This window comes from Chiloscyllium plagiosum, chromosome 11 (assembly GCF_004010195.1).
Source record: "Chiloscyllium plagiosum isolate BGI_BamShark_2017 chromosome 11, ASM401019v2, whole genome shotgun sequence".
Classification (NCBI taxonomy): domain Eukaryota; kingdom Metazoa; phylum Chordata; class Chondrichthyes; order Orectolobiformes; family Hemiscylliidae; genus Chiloscyllium; species Chiloscyllium plagiosum.
The window spans coordinates 77,288,630-77,315,979 of record NC_057720.1 but is presented as its reverse complement, the minus strand read 5'-3'; the positions used below and the strand labels follow the sequence as shown (position 1 = coordinate 77,315,979).

The window sequence follows — 27,350 nt, the reverse complement described above, 5'->3', positions numbered from 1 at the left end:
CAAGATGTGGGGGGAATCTACAATTATGGAGTCAAGGTTTGGTGGCAAACGTGTGAGTAAATGCCACTTTCACTCTGGGACAGATCAGCTTTTCTTGTGCAATCACTTGATTCTCAGCTCATTCCATATGTATGTATAAGCAGCTTAGTAGATCTTATAGTGACAGCAAGCAGGAAAAATTTGGCCCATGGGTCGAAGATCCTGGTAGCACACTGAAAGGGCACTCAGAGAGGCACTTACTCCCTGCAAGCGAGGAGTGTCACTCTGGCCCTCAGAATAAATATTCGGGCCCAAGCACCCCTTCCCTTGTCTGGACGTCTCAGACAGACCTTCACCTTTGGCCAGACAACCCTTCAGCTTTGGCCAAATTCCTTGGCCCATGCCCATTGCCCTCCAGACTCCCTTCTTTTGTTATCCTGCATTCAACTTCTATAACTGCCATCTGATGTCAATCATGACATGGCATAGATGAACTATCCCCAAAACGGACAAAGCAGCAACTACTTATTCCAAAGTCCAGCAAGCACAGTACCTTACCTGCTAGGTGCCTCTGATGTGCAGTTGTGAATTGGAAGGCAGATACCTCTTGCTTGCTGAGAACTCAGCTGAGAAGGGTAATTTAATTCTGTCAAGCTGGCCTTCCCACAGTATGCATGAAATGCAAACGGGCATCTTGACACTTACTGTCAGAAAGCTCAACCCTCTTTCAAGTTCCAAGAAATTAATTGCAAACTTTCATGCCGTTGATGGGAACCTGATTTTGGCTTCTCATACAATTAAATTCTGCCACTATTTCTGCTCCCAGACAAAATCCTGCTCTATGATATATCCCATATTGATATTTACATGGTGTGAGCATACAATAATTTAGTTATGAAAATTACAAACACCCTTACTTAATTTGTAAATTGAGTTCTTCATTAAAAGACTAATGGGATACCTACTTTGCAAACCCGATGAAATCTTCATGGTTAGTGTTGATATAAGACAACTGGATATCAATCAGTAAAACAACCTAAAAAAGGCAAGGACAAAACTTTCAAAGCTGTAATCTTCAATGATGCCATCTCCCTCAGTTCTCTAGCTATCTAAAAAGTGAAAACTCTGCCACTGCTTCCGTCAAGTACGATTCACCTTTTAGCTAAGAATATTATTAAACATCAGTGTAATTGTTTCAGTTAAGACATCTAACTATGAATGTAGGATGAAACTGGTAGAGATTGCTGGGCATAATGATGAGAGGTTAATACTTTCATAGTCACTGAATTGAAAATCTCAAAATGTAGGAAGAGGTCAATCAGCTTGTCCTGTCTGTACTGTGTTATGATCTCTGATGATATTACTGGACAAGTCAGATCTCAGAAACCTGGTTTGATACATCATATGATTTTCTTTTGCTTACTTAGTTAACAGTAGTCACTGAAAAATGTTCACCCAAGGTTGCAGATTGAACTTAACAATAGAATATAAGCTTACTTTACATAAAATAAGTAAATCAAACAAACCAAACTGTTAGATTGTTAGAATCATCTCAAAACACACCACAAAATAAAATTTCAACCTTTCCTGACACTATCCATTGAAGTGACTCAAGTCCTGAGAAACTACACACCTCTTAACTCTTCAGGGTTGTATTTCACTGTCTCCTGATAGTTTCCCAGTCCTGAACCATGGAGACAATTTGATAAATCCTTTGCATATCTGACATGAATTTTTTGCAGAGTTTGAACCATTCTTTTGGTTTGGAAATTTCACAAACTGCACTTCCTTGCTCAGGGGATTTGTTATTTAAATTGCCCTGAATCATTTTTTCTAGGAGAGAAACGAAGCTTGTTTCCATACTCAGCACTGGTGCCTTCTGAACCAAATTGTTTTTTAAAAATGCTCATCTTAGATTCTTTTGAACTTAAAACGAAACTAATGGCCTTCTTTTCTTACTTTACTTGCATTAAATTCAATAATAAAACTTAGCTCCATTAACACCATAGAGGTCAGCAGTCACTTGCTTCATGATGAATATTACATTAATCACTGTGCCAGAAGGACTTTCTGACCCTTTTTTATATATAAAGGAGAACCCCCATAGGAGTAAATAACACCCACCTGCCTTTGTTTACAAATCCAAATTCCAAGAATGATATGAATATATATAAATTATATACAGAGTGTTATCAGAGTCTCCTCTGTTCCAAAGGAAACAACCCACCCTATCCAATCTGTCTTCACAGCTAAAAATATTAATTCTTAGCAATATCCTTTCAATTTCCTCTGCACAAATCTTGTATAATTGCATCCTTCTTGTTTTGTGGCAAATATAACTACACAGAGTAAGCTAACTCCTAAGTACCACGCCTTGATCACAAGAGAAATGTATCCTAGATGCCTTCATTATTTTATCTACCCACCCTGACATTAGCAGGGTTTTAAAAATGTACTTACCATGATCCCTATGTTCCCTAACACTTTACAGAATCCTATAATTGTGAATTTCCTTTGCTTGTGGCAGCTCCAAAAATGTGCTACCTCACATTTTTCTAGATCGAACAACCAGATTTCTGCCCAATAACCCATCCATTGATATCTCCATGCAGTCTACAGTGTTCTTCCTCATTCTTAACCATCAACAGATTTTTATTGCTTATGTACACTACTTAATCATATTTCCTGCACTTCAACAATTGTACAACCCTACCAGGTGTAAGGGTAAAACAGGGAAGGGGGTTCAACCATGGCTAACAAGGGAAATCAGGGATAGTGTTAAAACCAAAGAGGAGGCATATAACTTGGACAGAAAAAGCAGTAAACCAGAGGACTGGGAGAAATTTTAAATTCAATAGAGGAGGATAACGGGTTTAATTTGGAAGGGGAAAACAGAATATGAAAGTAAGCTTGCGGCAAACATAAAAACTGACTGCAAAAGCTTCTTGAGATATGCGAAGAGAAAAAGACTGGTTAAGACAAATATAGGTCCTTTGAAGTTAGAGTCAGGTGAATTCAGAATGTACAACAGTAGGGAGAGATTTTGACTCAGCAACACTGAAGGAACCTGATATATTTCTAAGATCTTGACTCAAATCCAGTTTTCTTCCTGCTTCCTGTAATCCATAGTTAATCTAAAAGATAAAAAAAATCTACTTCAGTCTTGAATATATTCAATGACCCAGCCTTTATTGCTATTTGGGATAGAGAATTCCATGGATCACTGGCTTTCTGAGAGAAGGAACTCCTCCTTGTTTCTGTCTGAAATTAGAGATCTCCTAATTCTAGACTCCTTCAGGAGGGATAACATTAACATCTACCCCATGAAGCCCCCCTACAAAATCTTATGTTTCCATAAGATCATGAGTTATTCATATCCACTTCAATGAGTCTAATGTTCTGAAGAAGTGCTATCTAATATAATAATTGATAATATTATCATATGGATATATATATATATATCTGCATGTATTATGGAGTTTTTGAAAATAAATGTTTTAGAGTGAAGGACGCTTAATGACAGGAATTAAAATAGTGCATTTGTGAAGAATGTGAACTGCTTTTTGGGAGATGCAGTGGCTTCAAAGCTCTCAGAAAGATCACATGACCTAGCTCTTGGGGTGAGCTGTCTTTCTGCAATGAATAGGTCAGGAATCCAATTTAAATGGCTATCTGCTTCCAATGAAGTTAGATTTTGGATTCCTTGGTATTTGCAATCCAAGGTGTAGAGATTGGACAAAGAGTGAGCAAGTTTGTTCTCAAAGAATTAGTTTCAGAAAGTCAGAGTGCCCCTCTGGACATCTGAGGCATCCCTGCAGATTTTGTCCCAGTATAGAGTCAACATCAAGGGTTCCATTGGTAGTTGGGCATTAGATTTCCTTTGGAGATGGGGATCCAGTGCCCTTTCAGACAGTTAACTATGGACAGCGCTGTGTTTTTACAAAGTGCATTAGCCCTTGGAATGGTCTGATCGGTCAAGAAGTGTCAACAGGTGTCAACCTGTCAAGAAGTGCCAAAAAAAATCAACTAATATCTACAAATGTCCACATGCATGCATATGAATGAGAGAGCTTTTCTCCATAGAGTGCACATTGCAATGTAAATATTTAGGTAATATAATTACAGTATTTCTCACATTTGTGTAGGTATTCATGATTATCCAGTGAGTTGGCCTGTTAGGTAAAAAGAAAAAGAGTGGCAGGTAGAAGTAGGCACTAATCTAGCATTGGGGTGTTCAACTATAAGAACATCAAAACTGACCACAATTATTGCAGAACATTTCTTACACATCCTATCATTTCTTGAGTTATGCATGTCCAAAAAGTATAGCCATAGCTCCAGATGCTATAAACTATTTTCACAAGTGGTTTCTATCTAATATTATTTCTTATCGCCATCTAAACTGATTCTAAATCTTGATCTTCATAACCATAGTAATTTTTTTCATTGACCTCAATCTATATTAAACACAGCTACCTATTCAGTTCCAGTCTTGGCCATTTCATAATTACAACTTCGAATTGATTATTTTTATATCCACAACAAAACAGCATTCCAGTCACAAAAACAGTCATTAATCAATGTTTCTTCCCACTGAACCAATCTTGGATCCAAAATGCCATTTTCCTTGCATTTCATTTTCAATTTTGCTGACCTATCAGACCTCGTGAAAAACTTCACTTGAATTCATGGAAATAATATCAAATGCAGTACTTGCCTAAAATTTAAAACTAGCCAAACATGACCTTTTCTCAATAAATCTCTGACACCATCCTTGATAAATCTGTGTCTTCCTACATGATTATTCACACTGCTCCTTGGAATTTCTTTTTCAGTAATTTGCCCATATCAAAATTAGAGTGACTGGCCTATATTTAACAGGACTATCCCATTTTTAAAAAAAGTTACATCTTGTATCATTTTTTGACAATTTTGAAAAAAACTGATTGCTAACCTGGTTCTTTGTCCTCTCCTCTCTTTCTCGTATGTAGCTAGAAACAATTCTTTCCGTCTCCTCTCGCAGTTTTGGGTACCGACCCAGCTGTAAAAAAAGAAATTTTTTTTTGTGACAATTTCGGAAGTGCATTCTTACCCATCTCTTGCCATCAGACACCTTAAAGTTTTTAAAAATAGGCTCATCGTACTCATCAGATTCCATGTAAATCTGCACAGAAAACCAATTACTCACAGCAGGCAAGTGAAACATGATTACGTTCTCGGGGATAAGCTATGTTGACATTACTAAAACAAAGCAAACCATAACATTCTTAGTAAAGGATGTTTCTCACAAACTCAGTCAAAAAAAATTATACAGCCAGAAATTATTCAGCTCAGTTAAGAGCTAACTGATGGACAAAATCCCTTCTAAGCTTTCAAACAGTGAGAACATGTAGACTAAATATAAACTTCTACCTTGTAAATATATGGCTTACTTGTGAATAGGTGGCTGGCTGCGAGTGTAAATGTACTCGGCATGCGGAAGCCTTTGGTAATGTTGTGTAACGCGCGGGAGGAGGTCACGTGATGCTCTGTTGCGCGCGCGGGAGGAGGTCACGTGATGCTCTGTTGCGAGCGCCAGAGGAGTGCGAAGAGGTCACGTGGTACTCTGTTTCGCGCGCAAGGAGGTCACGTGATGCTCTGTTTCGCGGGCAGAAGGAGGTCACGTGGTGCTCCGTTTCGCAGGCAAAAGAAGGTCACGTGGGGTCGGACATCCGGGAACGCGAGGAGGCGGAGAATGGAGTCGGGTCAACAGTCAATCAGGAGACAATCCCACCTCGGTGATTGCATGGCGTTTTTCATTGTATAAAAGACTGGGGCAGGTACAGGAAGAGGTCTTACTTTTGGGAACTGACACACGTTGTAGTTTGTCAGGGACAGAAAGGTCTAGACCCAGAGCTCTGTATACTTTGTCCACTTACTGCTAATATAAACTAAGAGCGTGAGACCGAATATCTTCTCCTATTGCTTCATTTAAAGAACACGCAGGACTGGGCTCACACATAGAAGAAAGTAAGCTGGTAGATTGAGCCAAAGTCCAACAATTTGGTGAGCCTGACGTGATGAAGATGGAGAAGTGACGGAAAAGAGAGAAAAATAGAAACAACGGAGAACTGATGTCTGATGACAACAACAAGCGGCGCTGTATAAAAGGTCACCAGACGCCTGTTTATATCGAAGTTCTGCAATTGGAGATACTAAATTGATTGTTGTCATTATACTGCAAGTGTCGTAGTAATAGTAAGTGGATAAAGTATTGATATTATAGTACGTACAGGTTTAAAGTCCCGTGGGGTTAGAGTCCCCATAAAAGCAACAAGGTACGTACAGGTTTAAAGTCCCGTGGGGTTAGAGTCCGCATAAAAGCAACAAAGTTTGATACGTACAGGTTTAAAGTCCCGTGGGGCTAGAGTCCCCATAAAAGCAACAAGGTACGTAAGTGTGAGGAGGTTTAAAGTCCATTGAGCAGGATCTCATAAAAGCAACGCTCACAAATTTTGGTTTATGATGGATGTGTTGCAAGTTTTAAAAATTTTATTGGGGAATGTACGGAGGGTGGCAGAAAAGCCAGCAGTGTCTTGAAGACAGAGACGGTGGTGTCTCAGTGAGAGAGAGTCGGCAGTGGAAATCTAACGGTGACAACAAAACTGCGGATAAATCTCGCTGAAAGGGTCAGTTGCTCGGGTGTACTCCATACAAACTGACTGGCCACCGAATTTGTTTCTGATTGGGTGGGTTGCTCGGTTATATTATATCCAAACCAACTGACTACTGGACGGGAGGATTAAAAACAAAAATACATAAAATGGAAGGGGAATTTGATAAAGAGTGTGAGGTATACGGAAGATGTTCTTCCGATTTAATGTTGCCCGTAAAACAGCAGTGGGGTAAAGCCAGAAGTCAGTTAGTCAGTGGGCTCGCAAAGAACAAACAAAAAACAATGATGGAGGAATATGACAAGGTTTGGGAAGAATTACAAAAGCAGGGCAAAGTCCCTAAAGATGAGGAGAGGAAGAAATTGTCGCCATTTTTAGGAAAAGCAGAAGAGCAAGCTAAACTAGAAGTAGAAGAGCACAGGAAGGGAAAGAAAAGGTCAATATTGGTTAGAAGAAAGTGGACAAAAGAAGGCGGGGAGAAAGAAGAGAGGAGGATTCATCTGCACAACATGACGTTAGCCTGTATGGCGGTAGAAACATTACAAAAAAGAGTAGGTGGTACCTCTAAAACAAAACTGGCAAAGGAGACAGAAAAGGCAGGACCATTATATTCTAAATTGCCTGGGGTACAATCACCGCCCCTCCTATCCTGTAATACAAATGCCACTTATGTATGTTCAAGAAGGGGTGTTAGATGTGCAAGAAGTAGGAACAAGAGAATACAACGTAGTAAAAGAGAGACTGGTGGAAGCAGTCGAAGAAAGCATCAGAAAAGTAGAAAAACTAACACTAGAAGCTGAACAGAGAGTTAAGGAAGCGGAGGAAGCAAGCAGGGTGATAATGACGCACAAGCAGAAACAAAGAACAGCCAAAACAGGGGAGACATTCATCAGTGCAGGAGCCAGATGCTCACTCAACACCGTATAGTGCTGAGAATGAAAAGAGGGGAAGATTACATGACTCAGGTCAGTTATTGGATGATGGGTTCTTAGACAGAAGGAGAGATGTGAGGGAAGAACGAGATAGAGAGAAATTGGATGTGGAGGAGTCTAAAAATAGTACAGACATTGAGGACAAAGAATCCCTGACACAGGATGATCCACACACTTACCCCGTCACTTTGAAAGGCTCACTCACAATGCAGACCGAACATGACCCTCCACTGAAGCCCCTACCTGAACCAAGTTACAACCTGCGTCAAAGAGACACATTACAACAACCCATAAAGTATCAGCACCACCAAATGCCATTAAGTTACAGAGGCTCTTACATGGGGGATGTTTATCAGCCCTTCACATATACTGACATGAACTGCATCCTGGATAAAATGCCCCCACCCATGGAGGCAGGTGGGCCCTGGATGACTAAATTTTGCCAATATTAGCTATGGGCGATTGGAGAGCATTATTGGGCAAGCAATTGAGTATGTGGGAAATACAGCAGATTGAAGCGTCTGCGGGGACCACCTTATTACCTGATTCGGACCCGTTTGTGCAGCATGCCACCTGTGTGGGAAGGGCAATGAGGGATAGATTCCCGATTCCACCGGGAGCGATACACTCACTCACCTTCACAATGAAGGAGGGTGAGGATATGCCTGCCTTTTTGGCTAGGTGTAAGGGCACGTGGACAGATACTACGGGGAGCCATCCAGGGTTGGATCAGCTACAGACCATGTTACTTAGAAATGCCGTTATGGCAAGGATGCCTAAGGAAGTAAAAGAGGCAATGGAGAGTAATCCTGATATCCCAGGTTGTTCTACAGAACAGTGGGAAAAACACTTGACGCATCACATGAAGCGTTACAGGACAAAACAGGATGAGGATAAACAGAGCAACGAGTCAGCTCAAGTGCAGTTGCTGAAGTTACAGCTCGATGCAGCTAGAAGGAAGGCTAATGATACAAAGAAGGCCTCCCAAAAGACGACAAATCAGATGGTTCAGCGGCCATCGCCACAAAACAACCTGCCGAGTCTAGACCCAACACCTGATTGGATGCCACACTACCCTCACTATGGGGCAGGCCTATAGGTGTTCCCGGAGGAATGCGTGGTAGAGGAAGGGGCCGCGGAGGACTCAGAGGTCAGCCACCCAACACCTGTTTTGAATGTGACCAACCCGGGCATTGGAGAAGGGATTGTCCCATGCTGTGGGGACCCCAGGGAGGCCAGGGATCGATCCGAGGACAGTATGTCTGCTCAAGTCAGCCTCTTTTTCAACAGGCTGCTCAGCCTTATCAAGCCCCAAATGCAGCTGCAGCCCCGGTGCAAGGACAGTACCCCCAGACTATGCCGGAAGGGCAGGGGTACGAGTATTGACGGGGCCCGAGAACCCAGGGGCATGTGGAGTTGGCAGACCCCTATATACAAATGAGGGTAATGGACAAGAATCTGTCTTTTTTGGTTGACACGGGTTTCTACCATCACTTGTGATATACCTCGGTCAAACATGTCATCCTCCAGGGTCCAGTTAGTAGGGTTCTCGGGTAAACCAGAAAATCTGCCTTTGACATCGCCACTGATCACATCAGTGGCTGGACAGACCTTTCGTCACCAGTATATTTCATGACCTGCATGCCCTGTGAATCTGATGGGCCGTGACTTGCTGGTGAGATGCGGGGTCTCGGTTCTGTGCGGACCAGACGCACTAGTAGTGACCTTTCCAAATGGTTACTCCGTCAACTGTTCCATGACAATGATTCACTCTGGATCCCAAATGATGCTATCACCGGACACATCACCAACGGCAGAAGGGCAGTGGGCAGATATATACTGGGGACTCCTCGAACCCGAAAACAGGCAGAACAACGGCATACAGTCCTTATATAACCAATGGCGACCCTGGGTTCAGATGCTGCATCCCTATGCTCTTCCTGCAGATCCTCTTCATGTTACCCTATATTATGATAGAGATGATAATGAAATCTATCAGCGGGCATTCTAACAGCACCTAGAAGGGACTCAATGGGATATTTCCTCCAGTTGCATTCTGCTAGGAAAAGAAGGTGTAGCGGGTGTTGTTGAACTAACTGCAGAACAGTTGGAATGGTATGAGATGTCTGAAGAAGCTATACCTCATGTCACATTGGCCGTGCATGCTGAATATCAGGCCAAGGATCTGGGACCTATGTCCAAACGCTTGATGGCACTAACTGACTGGGTTTGGACTCAGTTACCCGGTTTACAATATTCATCATCAGAGGAAGCCTATAGAATTGTGTACCAACTGACAAGGTACTGCTGGAACATAGGCAGATTGAAAGGTTTCATGGCAGGGAAAAAACAGACCATCCACAGGCTGCAGCAATGCTTGATACTCTACCAGATACCTTGTGGTCAGCAAATTCAACGGACGTTGGTCACTGCAAACACGTCACACCAATCACATTTGATTTAATAGACCACACTCCGATTTGGCAGAGACAATACTCACACAAACCAGAGACTGAAGCCGGCATTGCCAACACAATTGAAGGATTGTTAGCAGCACGGGTGCTAGAACCCTCCCAGTCAGCCTGGAACACTCCTATCTTACCTGTAGAGAAGCAGAATACAGGTAAATATGGGATGGCGCATGATCTTCGACGGATCAATAGTGTCATTTCTACTCCAACAGTTCAGTTCCAAACCCCTACACTGCGATGCCTGTGCTGACCCTTGACCATAAGTGGTTCTCGTGCATTGATCTGGCCAATGCATTCTTCTGTTTGCCCCGAGCTGATCATTTGAGGGACATTTTTTCGTTCACCTACAAAGGCCAACAACTACATTACACAAGGGTCCCTCAAGGGTTTATTTTGTCACCTGGGGTGTTTAATCAGATACTGAAACAGCAGCTGAAGGATCTGACGCTCCCAAAGGGGATGGTATTGATCCAGTATGTGGATGACATTCTTTTGGCCGCACCCGACCATGTTTCTTGTCTGGCAGCCACAGAGTCGTTGCTGCTTCACCTGTATAGCGTCGGTTTCAAAGTTTCACGGGCTAAATTGCAATGCTGCAGACAAACGGTGTCTTTTCTGGGTAGAGTTATGTCCGCTAAGGGTACAGGTGTGTCTCTGTCCCATAGATCCTCCATTCTGCATCATACCAAACCAGTCACTGTAAAAGACATGCTCTCATTTCTTGGGTTGGCAGGATACAGCAGACAATTCATTGCATCATATGAGGAGCTCACTTTCCCTCTAAGGGCTATGGTAAATGAGCAAGGCATGAGAAATTTGTCGGCCCATTTGCAGTGGACCGCGAAGGCAGACAAAAGTTTCATATCTCTTAAACAGGCCCTAACGCGGGCTCCTGATTTTGCAGTCCCAGATTACAAAGAGCCATTTTTCCTCGATATTTCTGAAAAATTACACACAATAAATGATGTTCTTTTTCAGAAAAAATGGGGAGGCAGGCAGGTGCTGATGTAAGTGTTACCCTTGACCCAATAGAGGACAGACACCCGCCATGTACAAGACATGCAGTAGGGGTAGCAAAAATTCTCCAAAAGGTAGCACATATAGTCATGGGCCATTCACTAATAGTACTGATGTATGCAAGTGTTACCCTTGACCCAATAGAGGACAGACACCCGCCATGTACAAGACATGCAGTAGGGGTAGCAAAAATTCTCCAAAAGGTAGCACATATTGTCATGGGCCATTCACTAACAGTACTGACGACACATAGTATAGTGGCCTATGTGAACTCAACAGCCTTTACAATGACGTCACTGCGGCAAACCAGGTTAGAGAAAATCCTGAATGCACCACATATAATTTTTACACACGAAGGAATTAACATGGCTGATAACCTGGAAGAAGGAGAGCCACACATGTGTGAGGAAAGGGTACAGAGAGACGCCAAAGTTAGGGCAGATTTACAGGCAATTCCACTAGTAGACCCAGAAGAAGTGTTGTTTACAGATGGTTGCTGTTACAGACATCCAACTGAAGGACTTAAAGCAACATATGCAGTGGTGCGACAGACAAGTGTGGGATTTGAGGAGGTGGTGACAGGAAAAGTGACAGGCAAAGAATCAGCCCAGTTGGCTGAATTATAGGCAATGATAACTGCGTTAGAATGGTCAGAGGGAAAAAGAGTAAATATCTACACCGACTCTGCATATGTGGTAGGGGCTATACAGGTAGAACTCAGTCAATGGATCAGGGCAGGATTCTTAACAGCAGCAAAAACCCCAATTAAACATGAAAAAGATATGAAAAGATTAGCGGAGGCCCTAATGAAACCTGATGAAGTGGCGGTGGTCAAGTGTAGAGGACATGATAAAGCAGATACAGTAGTAGCGAAGGGTAATCAGGGGGCAGACTCAGCAGCTAAGAAAGCAGCAGGGTATACAGCACAGTATATAATGATTGCAAACAGAGAGAACAGTGTATGACCTGCTGCCCGCTTGCAATGCAAATGTGTTAATAAAAGAGCAGCAGAAGGCCTCTCCTCATGAACTGACAGTATGGATAGAGAGGAGCAACAGAGTCAGAAGGGATTTGGAGGTCACCGGACGGTAGACCAGTCCTACCCCCAGGTTTGATAGCTTCCATGCTCCAGGAAGCTCATGGGTTGACACATTGTGGAAAAACACAGATGCAGAGGTATCTGACACATTGGTGGCATCCGTTCTTGCCAGCAATGATTGAAAACTACATCAGAGAATGTAGAACGTGTACAGGATATAACGTGAGAGCAACAGTGAAACCACACGAGGGAAAATTCCCTCTCCCAAGAATGCCAGGTCAGGAAATAGTGATTGACTACACTGACATGATAGAGAGAGTAAACGGATACCGGTACCTTTTGGTAGCAATGGATGCATACACTGGTTGGCCAGAAGCGATCCCGGCAAAAAAGGAAGACGCAAAAACAGAGATCAAATTCTTGACAAACCAATGCATTCCAATGCATGGGTTTCCAAAGAGAGTCAGGTCAGATAATGGCACACATTTTAAGAACAAAGACCTGCAAGAAGTTGAAGCAGCTTTAGGACTGAAACATGCGTTTGGAACAGTGTACCATCCTCAGTCACAGGGAAAAGTGGAAAGAATGAATCAGTCCATAAAAGGAAAAATAGGAAAAGTGTGTACGCAAACAAAGTTAAGCTGGATGGATGTCCTCCCTTTAGCTTTAATGTCCATTAGAAGCTCAGTAAACTCTATCACAGGGTTCACCCCGTACGAGCTAACAACAGGGCAGCAGTTCCCGGGACCAGGAGCTGGAATACAGATGTTAGAGGGGGGAGGAGACTCTCTAAGGTACAAACCTTACTATGACCAACTAACAGCTCTGGTGTCAGCTTTCTCCAAACAGGTTGGATCGGAAAAGGGGGATCTACAGAGCCAGGCGCCATCTACCACAGACTGGGTCCTGTTGAAGGTGATCAAACGGAAGTGGTCGGAGCCGAGGTGGACAGGACCTTATAAGGTGGTGGAGAGGAGATCTCATGCGGTCAGACTACAGGGGAAAGGAGAAAGCTGGTACCATTGGACATGATTCGGAGATGCCGGTGTTGGACTGGGGTGTACAAAGTTAAAAATCACACAACACCAGGTTATAGTCCAACAGGTTTTAATTGGAAGCTAGTGTGCTTCCAATTAAACCTGTTGGACTATAACCTGGTGTTGTGTGATTTTTAACTTGGTACCATTGGAGCCAGTGTGCAGCCACGGAACCGCCAACGAGAACTCTAGAACAAAAAAGAACAGAAAAAGAGTAGAAGGGTCTTAAACTTTTAATTTTTGCAGGAAGAGGGTTCTGGAAAAAGGGGGAGAGGTTCTCAAAATCCCCAAGTTTTTTTTTGGAGAGCATAAGTGAGGACAGGACCGGAACACAAGAAGAATTTGTTTAAAACATATAGGAAAGTTGTGTAAAGGATATAATGTCTATCTCTGTAAGCAGCTCACATTACCCTGGGCTGTTGAGGTTGGGAGGTTTTGCTATTATTTTATGTATAAGTGTTATGCCGCTGTTAATAGGGATATTAACCACGAGGGACAAACACACAGGCGAGGGCGGAAGTCCCAGGAACAAAAGATCAAAAGGACAAGAGGCGGACAAATGTTTAAGGGAGGCGGGGTGCCAGGTACACATCAGACATGATAGAAACCATGGTACAACATACCAGTTTGACTTATGCGAAGTAATTGATTGTGGCCAAGATACAGGGAGCTGGAGGGAGTACGATGTATATCTTTGCTTCTATGCCATTCACTGTGACCCATGCCCGTCGTGGGATAATTACATGGACTGGGGTACGATGGACCCCCAAGAAGTCGTCACCCTCAGATAATAGATGGAACATTCGAGACCATGTGAGCCTGACAAAGGGGCAACTCGATCATTCCTCAGAGCTAAAAAATCCACTTTTGTTAACCCTGACAAAATTCGATATTAATCCTAGTCCCAAAGAGGTACAGATTTACTGTGAGGGTGATGACAGAAGCTTTTATTTTGTAATAGGTGTAGATCAATCTGGAGTGGATAACATGGGATAAGTAAAGGTAACCTTAGTGGACCCTCCTACGAGCCAGCCACAAACTGAAAACACAAGTATGGTGGTAGGACCAAGTTCAGGAGTCATGGTAATAGACCACAACAACCTCACGAGAAGGGACATTATTAAATTAGCCACCGGCTATGGGGATAAGAACCTATGGCTGGACTGGATGACAGCGACCGCAACCTCAATGAATATGAGTAATTGCATCGCGTGTTCCTCGGTCAGGCCAACCCTATTTACTACCCCAGCCCCATTGTTCCCTAATATAGACCCAGCTGGATTTCACTGCATGATGGCCCTCACCATGCAGGCGGACCCTCCAAATTGTACCACCTTAAGTGCTATTTTCCCACCTGTAATTCCCGTTACCTCCAGTGTTTACCCCAAGGGCCAACAATTACACTTGTTTCACTCGAAGGTCTAATATAATCTTGGGAGACATGCCCGCTGACTGGTGTCAGGACACGATTGATGTAACCGGCTGGCAGAATGCTAGCACAATGGTTTGGGCCAGAGCTGATCTTTTTTGGTACTGTGGAGATAGAACACTGCATGGTGTTCCCCGCGGTGTACCTGATGAATATAAATTGGCAGACCAGATAGCAGCAGGATTTGAGAATCTCCCAATTATCGGTGCTCTATTCCCAGTCACGCCAAATAAAAACGTCGACCGAATTAATTATGTACATTACAATGTACTCAGGCTAGCCAATAGAACTAGAGATGCAGTGGCGGGACTCTCTGAACAATTGGCAGCGACCTCATTGATGACAGTACAAAATAGAATGGCTTTAGATATGTTGTTAGCGGAAAAGGGGGGAGTGTGCTCTATGTTCGGAGACCAATGTTGTACGTTCACCCCCAACAATACGGCACTTGATGGCTCGGTAAACAGAGCCCTGGACTACTCAGAATCTTGTCTGAAGAAATGCATGAACATTCAGGTATTGACAACCCTCTAGGAGGCATTTTTGACTCATGTTTTGGGAAATGGAAAGGATTAATTGTGTCTGTGTTTATGTCCCTCGTTGGTATGATCCTTGTGTTAGTGTTGTGTGGATGTTGTTGTATCTCCTGTATTAGATCTTTGTTGAACAGGGTAATCATTACAGCAATTGAAGGGAAGGCTCCCCCGCCCTACCAGATGTCACAAATGGAGACGGAAACCATGGCTCTGGCAAGAAAGGAAGACTATGCATCGGAGAGCGAATATGATGTATAGAACTGGTTTGTTGGTCTCATTTTTATAAGACCAAAAGGGGGACTTGTAAATATATGGCTTACTTGTGAATAGGTGGCTGGCTGTGAGTGTAAATGTACTCGGCATTCGGAAGCCTTTGGTAATGTTGTGTAACGCGCGCAGGAGGTCATGTGATGCTCTGTTGCGTGTGCGGGAGGAGGTCACATGATGCTCTGTTTCGAGCGCCAGAGGAGTGCGAGGAGGTCACGTGGTGCTCTGTTTCGCGCGCAAGGAGGTCACGTGGTGCTCCGTTTCGCAGGCAAAAGAAGGTCACGTGGGGTCGGACATCCGGGAACGCGAGGAGGCGGAGAATGGAGTCGGATCAACAGTCAATTAGGAGACAATCCCACCTCAGTGATTGCATGGCGTTTTTCATTGTATAAAAGACTGGGGCAGGGACAGGAAGAGGTCTTACTTTTGGGAACTGACACACGTTGTAGTTTGTCAGGGACAGAAAGGTCTAGACCCAGAGCTCTGTATACTTTGTCCACTTACTGCTAATATAAACTAAGAGTGTGAGACCGAATATCTTCTCCTATTGCTTCATTTAAAGAACATGCAGGACTGGGCTCACACATAGAAGAAAGTAAGCTGGTAGATTGAGCCAAAGTCCAACAACTTTCATGCACAACACAGAATCAGAAGTTTCTCCTTAAATACAGGTCTGCTGGTGTCAGAAGTTATCATTTACGATGATCATTATATCACACGTTAAGCATACTGTTGATTTTATTTGTTGAGGACATTTGATAGTGAAGCAACAAATATTGTTAAAATTATACTAAGTTGTGAAATCTTGAGGTAACCAGATTTTTCAGCACATACCATGAGCTGACATTTAAAATAGAAGTGGTCATGTCAACACTTTATTTGTGCTTTCCCCTTATATCTTCCTGAGGTTGTTACTTATTCCAGAACAGATGGCTAGGAATTGTGTAAATAATTTATATATGTGCCATAAGTGTAATTAAGTTTTATTACAATAAATATTAACTGGATAAAATAATACTAATGAATGGAAAAGTAATCTCTGGAACTAGAACAACCAAAGAAATGATGTCTGACTTGAGACTCTTAGCTACTCAAGTTCTTCCCTTGGATATCCTGTAAAACAGGAGCTCAGGGACTGCTGTTTTCACTCTAAGTAGCTGATCACTGATGAAAGAATCACTTTAAGAGTTCAGAGGGTAGCACTGAGGAAGGATTGTGGTGCATGAGCTCATTACTAATCAAGCAATTCTAAATATCATTAATGAAAGATATGTACTGGTCAGTGGGAATTGGTGAATCATTAATCTTTATTATTTAAATTTGACAGTATCCATATAGTAAGGAATAATTATCAAAATTATGATTGGCGGCACACAGCAAGACAGATAATATTTGAAAGACCATTATCATGTTGACTGCTTCCATGTTCAATGCTGGTACATACCTCTTGTACCATATGAGTGATGATGCAAACTGTATTTCAAAATACTATAGGAGATATTTGACAGATGTACAGACGGTAAGATATCTGAAGGACAATGATGACATTACAGCTTGAGTGAAGCCTTGGACAGTTAATGATGTTAGCTGAAACTGCAGGCAAGAAAACTCCAGTTTCAAAGAAGAATTATCACCAAACCGACAGTGCATTCCTATGGAAGTGAACCCAAGGACATAACAAGTACTTTAATGAGAGGTGGGAAGGAAACATTAGCAGAGAAACCCCACAACACTCCAGCAACAAAGAATATAAATGCTATATAAGGCTGTTGGTGTCATGGGATGAGGTTAATAAGAATGTGGAAGTGAAATTAAATGATCTTTTATGACCTAACTCAAGAATTGGATATATATACATCAATTAGATGTTGTACAGTGCATTCTGTCATTATATAGTATCAGATAAACTTTAATTCTTTTGACGCTGCTTAAGAGTTGTAGTGTAAGAGGCTTACTATACATTTGCTCTAAGAGTATCTACTGAGTACATGCATCAGATCACATGTACTGCAGATCTTGAACTGCTGTAGCTGGATATGTAGGTACATCCACAATGATGTTAAGGAAGGAGTTCCAGGATTTTGATCCAGTGATACTGAAGGAACGGCGGTACAGTTTCAAGTTAGGATGGCGTGGTGGGAAATCTGCAGTTGGCATTCCTCTCCAAGTGGCTGCCCTTGTCCTTCTAGATGATAGAGGTTGTGAATTTACAACTAAAGGATTCATGGAGAGTAACTGCAATGTATCTTGTAGGTGGCACACACTGCTACCACTGTGCATTGGTGGTGAGGGAGTAAATGTAGGAAATTGTGGATATGGTGCATCTAGCAGGTTGCTTTGTCTGCATGGTGTCAGCTTCTTCAGTATTGTTGGAGCAGCACCCATCCAGCCAAGTGGAGAATATTCAATCACACACCTATCTTGTGTCTTGCAGACAGTGGAGGGGCACTAGGGGTTAAGGAGGTGAGTTACTCATTGCAGAATTCCTGAGTGCAGGACCTACTTTAATAGCCACAACAATCATATGGCCATTCCAATTCAGATCGTGCCAAATACTAACTCTCAAGAGGTTCTTATTGGGGATTTAACAATGATAATGCCATTGAATGCCAAAGGTCAATGGTTAAATTATTGCTTGTTGGAGATGGTCATTTTGCTTAGCATTTGTGTGGCATGAATGTTACTTGCCATTCCACAGCCCATGCCTGGATGTTACCCAGTTTTGCTACACATGAGCATGAATTGGTTTACAGCCTGCTTTGAAATCTGAGGAGTCATAAATGGTGCTGAATAGAGTCACAGAGGTAGTCAGCATGAAAACAGACCCTTTGGCCCAACCTATCCTTGCTGACCAAGTTTCATAAACTGAACTAGTCCCATTTGCCCTTGTTTGGCCATATCCCTCTAAACCTTTCCTTTCTATATACCTGTCCAGATGTCTTTCAAATATTGTAATTGTACCAGCCTCTACCACTTCCTCTGGAAGCTCATTCCATGAAAGCATCACCCTCTGCGTGAAAAATTTGTCCATCACGTCTCTTTTAAATATTTCCTTTCTCACCTTAAACCTATGCCCTCCAGTTTTGGCCTCCCTTACGCTGGGGAAACATCCCTGGCTATTCACCTTATCTATAGCCAAGATCTTTTCCCCAGGGTAGGATATTGTGCCATCAATGAACATCCTAACTTCTGAATCCTATGATGGAGAGAAAATACATAGATGAAGCACTGAACATGGTTGGGCCAAAGGCACAACCCTGAGGAACATCTGGACTGATATGTTACATCAATACATATTTATGTAGCCTTGTACAATTGCCTCACTCAGTGAGGCACTTTAAAGTATCCCAACTGCTTGACAATGATTGGAGTGAGGAATGTACTAGGCTATAAGATCATCGACTGTGGTGGTATATAACCCATCAAAGTTGACAGCCTAAAATTCCTCATGAATGTCAAAATTTGTGGTGCACAACCTGTTCTTAATTTACGCTTATCAATGCTGGTAGTGCAATTTGACAGAGGTTTTAAGGACAATTTAAACCACTAATTACAAGATTTATTAAATTCACTTTTACATCTTGACTACACAAAAATAACAGTTTAAATAATTTCTTAGTTCTCATCATTGAGAATTTGGCATGCTACCACAAGATGGGGTAAACCAAGAACTCAGGCTTCTGCCTTGTCAGCATCTCATCGTTAAAAATTGAGTCACCACAGAGAGCAAGCTTTTGAACAAGGTACTGCTTTCCAAGTGAGCAATAAGGAATATGCTGTACAGTTCCTCACCCACTATGCTCTTTACCAATCTTGGATCTCCAAAATTACAGAATTCCTCTCTGATGCTGGCGCAGGAGAGTAGAAAGGAAAACGGACCTGTGCACTTACTCACAATCTGAAATACACACTGGATCTATATATGACTTTTTCATGCAATTTTGTTTAAAACTCAGGTGTCAGGTTTACAGTGCATTTTGCAAGCCACTATGGAGTGAAGAGTGGATGGGAAGGCAGGCTGGTTAGATGACCTGCCTCAATTCTCCAACATTGCAGTCCAGTACCTATTTGTTTGAAGGCCCAGTAAACCACACCTAATACACCCCAATCATTCTTCATGCTCCAGCAAATCACCCCTGCTGCTCCATGCCTATCAGATCACCTTATGCTCACTATATGCCTACAATGTTATCTCCATAGTTACTCACTATGCAGGCTCCTCTGGAACCATGCGATAGCTTTGTGTATTAATTTTAGATCATTTGCAAAAGTTAAACCTCTGACAAGTAAATAAAAGCCTGAATTCAACCATATTATCATTGATAGCAGTAAAAAGTATTCTCCTTGTTTAAGTCCTACTACATTTGGAAACAAACAAGTTACATAAGTCATACTCTTTGCTATAACTTCTTACAAGTGTCAATACTTCATCTGCTGAGTTGAAGCCAATAGCAGTCACAATGGTTACAGCTGTCATAATAGAAGCTGAAACTGACAACAGAATAGTGCACCATTGGCATTTCAAAGCAGAATGCCCATCAGTGAAGAGGAGCAGATGCTGACAAATTTTTCAACTTTCAAAGCAGAGTGTTAGCAATCATAGCTGTCAATTGATTGAAACCTCAGTACAAAATATGGCAGAAACTGACAGAACTTTTTAACTGACACAGTGTTAAGACATTCCTGCTTCAATCAAAAAGATATGAAAATATATGACAAAACCTACATAATGGGGAAAGAAATATAAGAATCAACTTACTTTTGCAGGACAGATTCCAATGATGAATCACTGCATTAAAAACACATCCACATTACATTGGAGCATTACTGATATTTGAAGATGTCAAAATCTTCAGCGGGCTTCTTCCTGGGGTCAGAAACTCTCCAGGGAGGTGCATTTCTTTGGGGCTTTCAAAAGGTATACACGACACACAAAATAGTGTGTAGTAGAAAGACAATTGTCCTGTACTCCTCACAACCTCAGAAGAGATGCAGGTACATTTTGTGTCCAGGATCTTAACAATCTGCAAAACTTATGTGGGGATGAGAAGCTGCAGGACAAATATTTCTCACTGGAAGTAGTAGTTCAGTATTGGAGGATCCAATTTACACCTCCACTGAAAGATAAAAATCCTGCCCATGACCTTCAATACTCTTTTTCTTGGAGGCTGAGTATGGCTTTCAAAAGAAGCAGTGTATTTTGTAAAGTTACTAGCATATTAAATTAAAATGCAATACATGTATAGAGGATGGCAGCTTTCTCGTTACCATTTGCTTCACCATGCAGCCTCATGGACATTCTGCATGTTTTCACAGAAAAACCGTAGCAGTGCTCCCCGATTATAGAAGCAGAGGATTTTATTTGCAGACTACATTAAATTCTAAGTGAAGTAGCAGATAGTGAATGGACTAGCATAGATACTATAAGGTACTTTCAATGCCATGGAAACTAATTCAAAAAATATTACCTGCAACCAGGCATACAAATCTGCTATCACATTTAGCTTAAAGTTTGGAAATAACAAATTTCCATAGATACAATGAAAATGTTACATCTGCACTTAAAATAATTCCACTTGACTATTATGGTACTTGACAATCTTTGGAGTTGCTGTTAACATTCCCAGACAAGTATGGGAAAGATCAGGGCTATTAGCATAGTAATGGAGCTGGTGGTATCTGAAAGACTAGAAGTGATCAGATAATTATAACAGAATATAAGACAAACATTAACAGTACTGAACAATAACATTAGAAAATCTCAAATGATACTTTGATTTTCATGTGTGTTAGTTGAGCATGATTAATTGCATTTAATTACTTAATCATAATTGCCGTGACTAATAAATATTTCAATCTACTGTCAAATGAGGTTATACCAATCTATAACATTAATAATTAAATAGAAAACTTGAGAAAATTATTAGCTGAACGCTAACCATTCTGCCAGTAAGATGTTTCATGACTTGCCATGTGGTGACGTGAACAAATAGTATGGCATACAGTACAAAGATTCACAGCATCTTATAGAAAATCAGCTCTCAGTTTAGAAAAAGGTAGTGTAATACAAACTGCTTCATTCAAAGTAACTTGGCATTAATCTCATTGTTTTCAAAAATAACTACTATAAGTTAGTCTAATTTTATTGCTGTTATTATACAATGGTTAGGTTGTGAGGTAAAACACAAAAAAAATTAACATCCGCATGTTGTGACACAGCACACAAACATAAAATATTGAACTTCCGACATCAAATATTGATCCAAATTCACTGATTAGTAATTTGGATACTTAAATATATAAGAAAACTGATATTCCATTTCCCAATAAGATATTAATGATTGCAAGCATCAAGCTCCCAATGACAGATATGACTCGTACAATGTCACTGGACAGGAGGATAAGCCTTTTATTGAATGTTAAAATATTTGTTTTAGCAAGATAAAACATGAAAAATCGAAGCTGCGTAATTTTAATTTTGTTACCTTACAACTACACTGTCTAACTGTATGTATTAATTCTTGGATAACCAAATCCACACACTTCAGGCAAGGCTCCTTGAGTTTCACAATCTGTTTCTTCACAATAGTTTCAAAGGCCATGTCAGGGGTAAACAAACCTGGTCTGTAAACATTAAAGACAAACACAAATATCAATCTTGACACAGATGTCACGAAAATGACATTGCACATTAATCCTTTAACAAAACTTCCAGTCTTCCAAAGCAATCATTGAAATTATTCAGAGTATAACTCTTATAATACTGAGAAAAAGCAGAATAATTAAGAGAAAATTGAACCCAAGATAAATAAAGTCAGACCTAAATAAAAGTTCAAATATCAGCTACATAACTGTGATAGAAATCTTAATATACTTGATTGCATTTGTAACTATCTTACATGAGATCAGTAACTTTTAAAAAGAATTTAAAACTTTTATAGTGCTTAAATTAAAGAAGCATGCCACAATATTTATCATTTTAATGAAACTGTTTTACTGTACAAGAAAAAGGTGACTGAATTAACACAATATTTTGTAAACATTTATTCCATAAGCATAAAAGTCTCAAAAGGACATTCTTGGTTCTGCTTTCATTTCCACTCAAGAGCTCCCTTATACATTATAAACTCTTGCAGGTTCCTTCAATTCTTCTTGGACCCAACAACAGTTCCCAGGAATTCACTTTGATTCTCCTCAGTACTCCCATTATTCTGAGGTATGCAATTTCTTGGGGTCCTTTCATTAGCATCCAGTTGATCCTCTCCCTCAGCTTAAGCAGTTCATGATTGTGGACATTCCAGATCTAGCAAGGGTTTCATTGCTTTTTTGCTCAATGACCAGAAAGCTTCAGAAAACATCCCTCATTTCTAATTCCTCTTTGCTATGGTCAACAACTTCTGCCAAATTCTCCTTTTGTTTCTTAAAGGTGTTCCTAGGTTCTAAATGCCTGTTTCTTAAGAAATCTCACACACAAAATTGAAAGATAAAACCTCCCTGTAATCCATCGTCATGGCAGCATGGCACACGTGGAATACCTCACAGAGATGTAAACAAAGTTACCTTTCCTTCAATGAATCCTTCTGTTTCTGGAATTCACATCAATAATTTATATCTCTCATAGAGACAACTGTTGTCATCTCATCAACAAAATATGACTCCCACTGCGTTATATTTTCCCACTTCTAACTGTGACCTTATTGAGTAAATATAAGCCACTTTTTGAATTGCAATTACATTAGATCAGGTTACTAATTCATTACCAGATCGTCTTGTATTTAACATCTCAAACTGCAAATTAAAACCTGTACTCTTAAAACAAGTGAATCATGAAATTAGACAATTTTGTCCGCAGCAAACATTATACAATTGCTTTACATCCAGAGAACACGTTTGTCTATTTTTCAATGTGACAAGACAGATAAATGTATATCTGTTCATTTGAAAGCTATGAATAAAAACTGGAGACTGATTACAAAAACTTTTATTCAAATGTGAACAGTGTTCCTACTTAAATTAGGAAACAGTATACCTTCTGTTCCATAGTTAGAAAAGTAAAATAATACACTGCAATCAATTCTGCCGATTTGGAAAAGAAGTACTTAAAAATAAAAACTCTAAAATAACAGAACTCATTGCAGTGAGCAAATCTTTGGATAATTTCTCATTACCAATGTTGCTCTAATCAATCAATTGGTTTAGCACGTCATTTTTTTCAAATAATCACATCCATCACACATGAAAAAGACAGGGTCAAAAGGATAATCACATGAAACCATTTAGTTTTAAACAGTTTTGGCCAAAACAAGACAACAACAGTGAACGCACCAGTTTTGGAGTTAATTTAATCATTTAGTTCTTTTCAATAGTTGTTTTTCCCAATTTGGATAATTCATGGTAATTTCAATCATGGGCAAAGGAGGAATCATGTGTGAACTCTTTTTAACAGAAGACTTTTGATACAGAAAGCTAGATTCTGTAATCATGAAATTACATTCTAATTTTAAATGTCTTAATCCTGAAATACAATTCACAAGAATTAAATAAATGTAAATATTTCAATTCAGCACATCATACTTGTCAGATAACAACATTACACACCATTATCTAAGTCAATATAGCCATGTGTTAGGTGGTGAGATTGGCAGAAACAATAAGGAGATCAAAATCTCAGGAATAATGCTGCAAAATTTGGTCGTGCATTATCAATAGTTTGATTGCCTCTCTGGGTTTAAAAGAGCATCTTTACCACTGGTAAGGACCACACTGTGTGGTTGTTTAAGTAGGTCATCAGTAAAACACTGAAACAATGTACTGAAAATATGCAAAATTGGAAATGACTCCATGTATTGTACAGCATTCAGCAACAGGAAGTGTATTGTGATCTAATACGGTCTGAAGGAATGCCTGAGGCACAAGTGAATGAAGGAACATATGATGTTAAGGGTTAAAGTCAAAATCCTGCAGTCGCTAGAAATCTGAAACAAATACAGGGAATCATGGAGAGAGAAACACAGTTCACATTTCAAGGCCAGTATGACTCTTCTGAATTGAAACATGTTGGAATTTTTTACAGTAATTTTTACAGAGACAAAGGGCCAGTGCAATAAACAAAGAGGTTGTTATTAGTAGAGAAAATAAAGAAAAATTAAAATAGGTGTAAATTAAGGTGTGAAAGGGAGAGAATTGATCCTCTATACTTAGAGCAAAGTACACAAGACAAGGCTGTAGGGTGTGTGGAGGGGCAGGAGTGGTGAAAAGGGAGAATAAAAGAAAAATAGAGAACACATGTTTTGTGGTCAGTTTCTGAAGTTACTGAATTCAATATTGAGACCTTGAGACTGTAAAGTGCCTAACTAGAAAATGAGGCCCTGTTCCTTGAGCTTGCATTGTGCTTGATCGGAACATTGCAACAGATCCATGACAGAAATGTTAGCATGAGAGCAAGGTATTTATTGAAATAGCAAGCAACTGAGAGGTCAGAATCATTCCTGCAGACAGAGCAGAGGCATTTCGCAAAGCAGTCACACACTTTGCATTTACAAACTATTGTCATTTCTAGTAAACAATGGATGTACCTTTTAGAGAGTGTGGTTGACGACAATAAAGCTCGTACTAAAAGTGTCACTCAGACTCTGCTTAAATGTAGTTTAACAAAGGGCATTCCTCCAACATTATTTAAAGGAATCAGCAACAATTTTCATGTTAATTGCAAATTAACTTATGCTTATGGTTGCAGAATTAGAAAATTGGATGTATGTATAGCTCTTTTACATCAATGCTGTGGCACATAATGAAGCTTTGGTTCTCACTTCACTGGTGATGTACAAACTGCTTGCTACCAGTCATGGGCATTACTGTTCGCCTTCACAGCTAGTCTCTGAGGTACTCATGAAAACTACTACCTGAAAGCAGAACAGGGATGTCACTGTCAGCACACATTAAGGTGACTGGCTGTGAACACCTTCATATTGGGCTCCTTTTACATGGCAACAGGAGAATCTCCAATATTTGACAGTCTGCTGTTCACTGATATGTAACTTCAGTCTGCAAAGTGAAGGGAAATGCACCTTTTATAGACAAACAGGTAGAGCAATCATTTCTCTTTACCAGGCTTTCCCATGAAACAGGATTTCACTGATTACACATATATAGCTGTGCAAGTACTGAGCTAAGTTCACAAAAGGAAGTACAACCTCAAAAAGCTGTATCCCCTCCATGTCCTGTTTGTCTGTCACCATATTCAGCATTCAATTCTGTTTTCCCTGCTAATAAAAAGGATGTTGTGAAATTTGAAAGGGTTCAGAAAAGATTCACAAGGATGTTGCCAGGTTGAAGGATTCAAGCTAAGGAGACATGCTGAATAGGCTTGGGCGTATTTTCCCTAGAGTGTCAGAGGCTGAGGGGTGAACTTATACAAATCTATAAAATCATAAGATGCATGGATATGGTGAATAGCTAAGGTCTTTTCCCCAGGATAGGGAAGTCCAAAACTAGAGATCGGAGGTTTAAAGTGAGAAGGGAAAGAGCGGCAACTTTTATGCAGAGGGTGGTGCGTGTATGCAATGAGCTGCCAGAGAAAGTGGTGGAGACTGGTACAATTATAACATTTAGAAGGCATATACCCATCCAGATGAATAGTAAGTCTTTAGAGGGAAATGGGCCAAATGCTAGAAAAAGGGACTACATTAGTTTAGCATATCTGATTGGCATGAACGAGTTAGACTGAAGGGTCTGTTTCCATGCTGTACAGCTCTATGACTCTATGTCATAAAGATCAATGCCCAGGAACTTGGCAGCAGTCATGAGGTCTTTATTCTGCACTAGCTTGGTGCTGCATCAGCACTTCAGATACCAGGAGAAACAAAAGAGAAGTGAGGTAACAGGAGCCATGCATTGACAACCTGGTTAATGGTCCCAGTTCACAATGCAGGCGCATGAGGGCAGCATGCATACGACGAGAAACTGGCTACCACATAACATGCAATCAGCATACAATCACGTTGCTTTGTGGACCACTGCAGAGGATGCCTTCAGTTTTCCCCAGAGTAAGTGCCATTTGTCATCATGGCATTGGACTCCTAGTCCACAGACCCAATATTTTTTAAGTCGTTCTCTAATATGCACAGTCAACAGCAAATTTAGCACCACACTACAATCATGGTTAGATGCACAGGCAGCATAAAGTTTAAGTGCTGTTTATTTCAGAAGGAATAGATGCAGGTGATTAGCTCATCACAATTCCAGTGCTGATTTACACACCTGACTGAATTTTGCAGCATTAGCATTTGGGGTGGAGAAATAGAGAGATCTGGGCTCCAGATCAGTAAAAGTAGAAACAGAGATCAATTTCTGGAAGGATAAATGTGAAAAGTTCTATTAAGCTTATACAGGATCTGAATTAGGTCACACATGAAATACTGTGGAGAGTTCAGGTCTCTAGATACAAAAAGGATAGTGAGCCGCAAAAAAAGGTGCAATAAAAAAGGTCACTGAACCCGAAACATTAACTCTGATTTCTCTCCACTGATGCTGCCAGATCTGCTGAGCCTTTCCGCCAATTTCTGTATTGCTTACAGAAAAAAAAAATTGGATTTATACCAGAACTAAATGGTTTTAGCAGTCTGGAAAGATTGAATAAACGGTATCTTTTCACTCGAAGACTGAAGGCTGGGGGATGGGCTCATCAAGGTTTTAAAGTTATGAAACAATTTAATTGAATAAAAGTCAATTCACATGCAGGAGCAACCTGAACATTTGCCATAAACATAAGATATTCATTTATAAATCAGCAACAACCTCTTCACTTAGAGTGGTTAGAATGTGGAACTTATTACCACAGAGAGTAGCTGAGATGAATTGAATAGATATAAGTTGGATAAGCACAAGACGAACGAATGAAAGGACAGGATTACACAAAAAAGAAAAGGAGGCTGATGCGAAACGTAAACATCAGTAGAGAACTACTGGGCTAAATGCCCTGTTTCTGTCCT

At 40.7% G+C, this 27,350-nt stretch overlaps 1 protein-coding gene across 11 annotated transcripts in view; it reads right to left on the bottom strand.

The window, feature by feature from the left end:
• The window catches only part of LOC122554598 (dynamin-2-like), a 208,115-nt gene that overhangs the window by 104,660 nt on the left and 76,105 nt on the right, over window positions 1–27,350 (bottom strand). For 8 of the 11 annotated variants that reach the window (XM_043699882.1, XM_043699883.1, XM_043699887.1 and 5 more), the window contains 3 exons: window positions 21,846–21,984; window positions 4,934–5,020; window positions 945–1,015 (listed from right to left, as the gene is read on the bottom strand). In XM_043699882.1, coding sequence (XP_043555817.1) covers window positions 945–1,015; window positions 4,934–5,020; window positions 21,846–21,984 — 297 coding nt within the window. Of the gene's footprint in view, window positions 1–944; window positions 1,016–4,114; window positions 4,152–4,933; window positions 5,021–21,845; window positions 21,985–27,350 lie in introns of all 11 variants that reach the window. The other 3 variants (XM_043699886.1, XM_043699888.1, XM_043699885.1) reach the window with 2 other exon arrangements.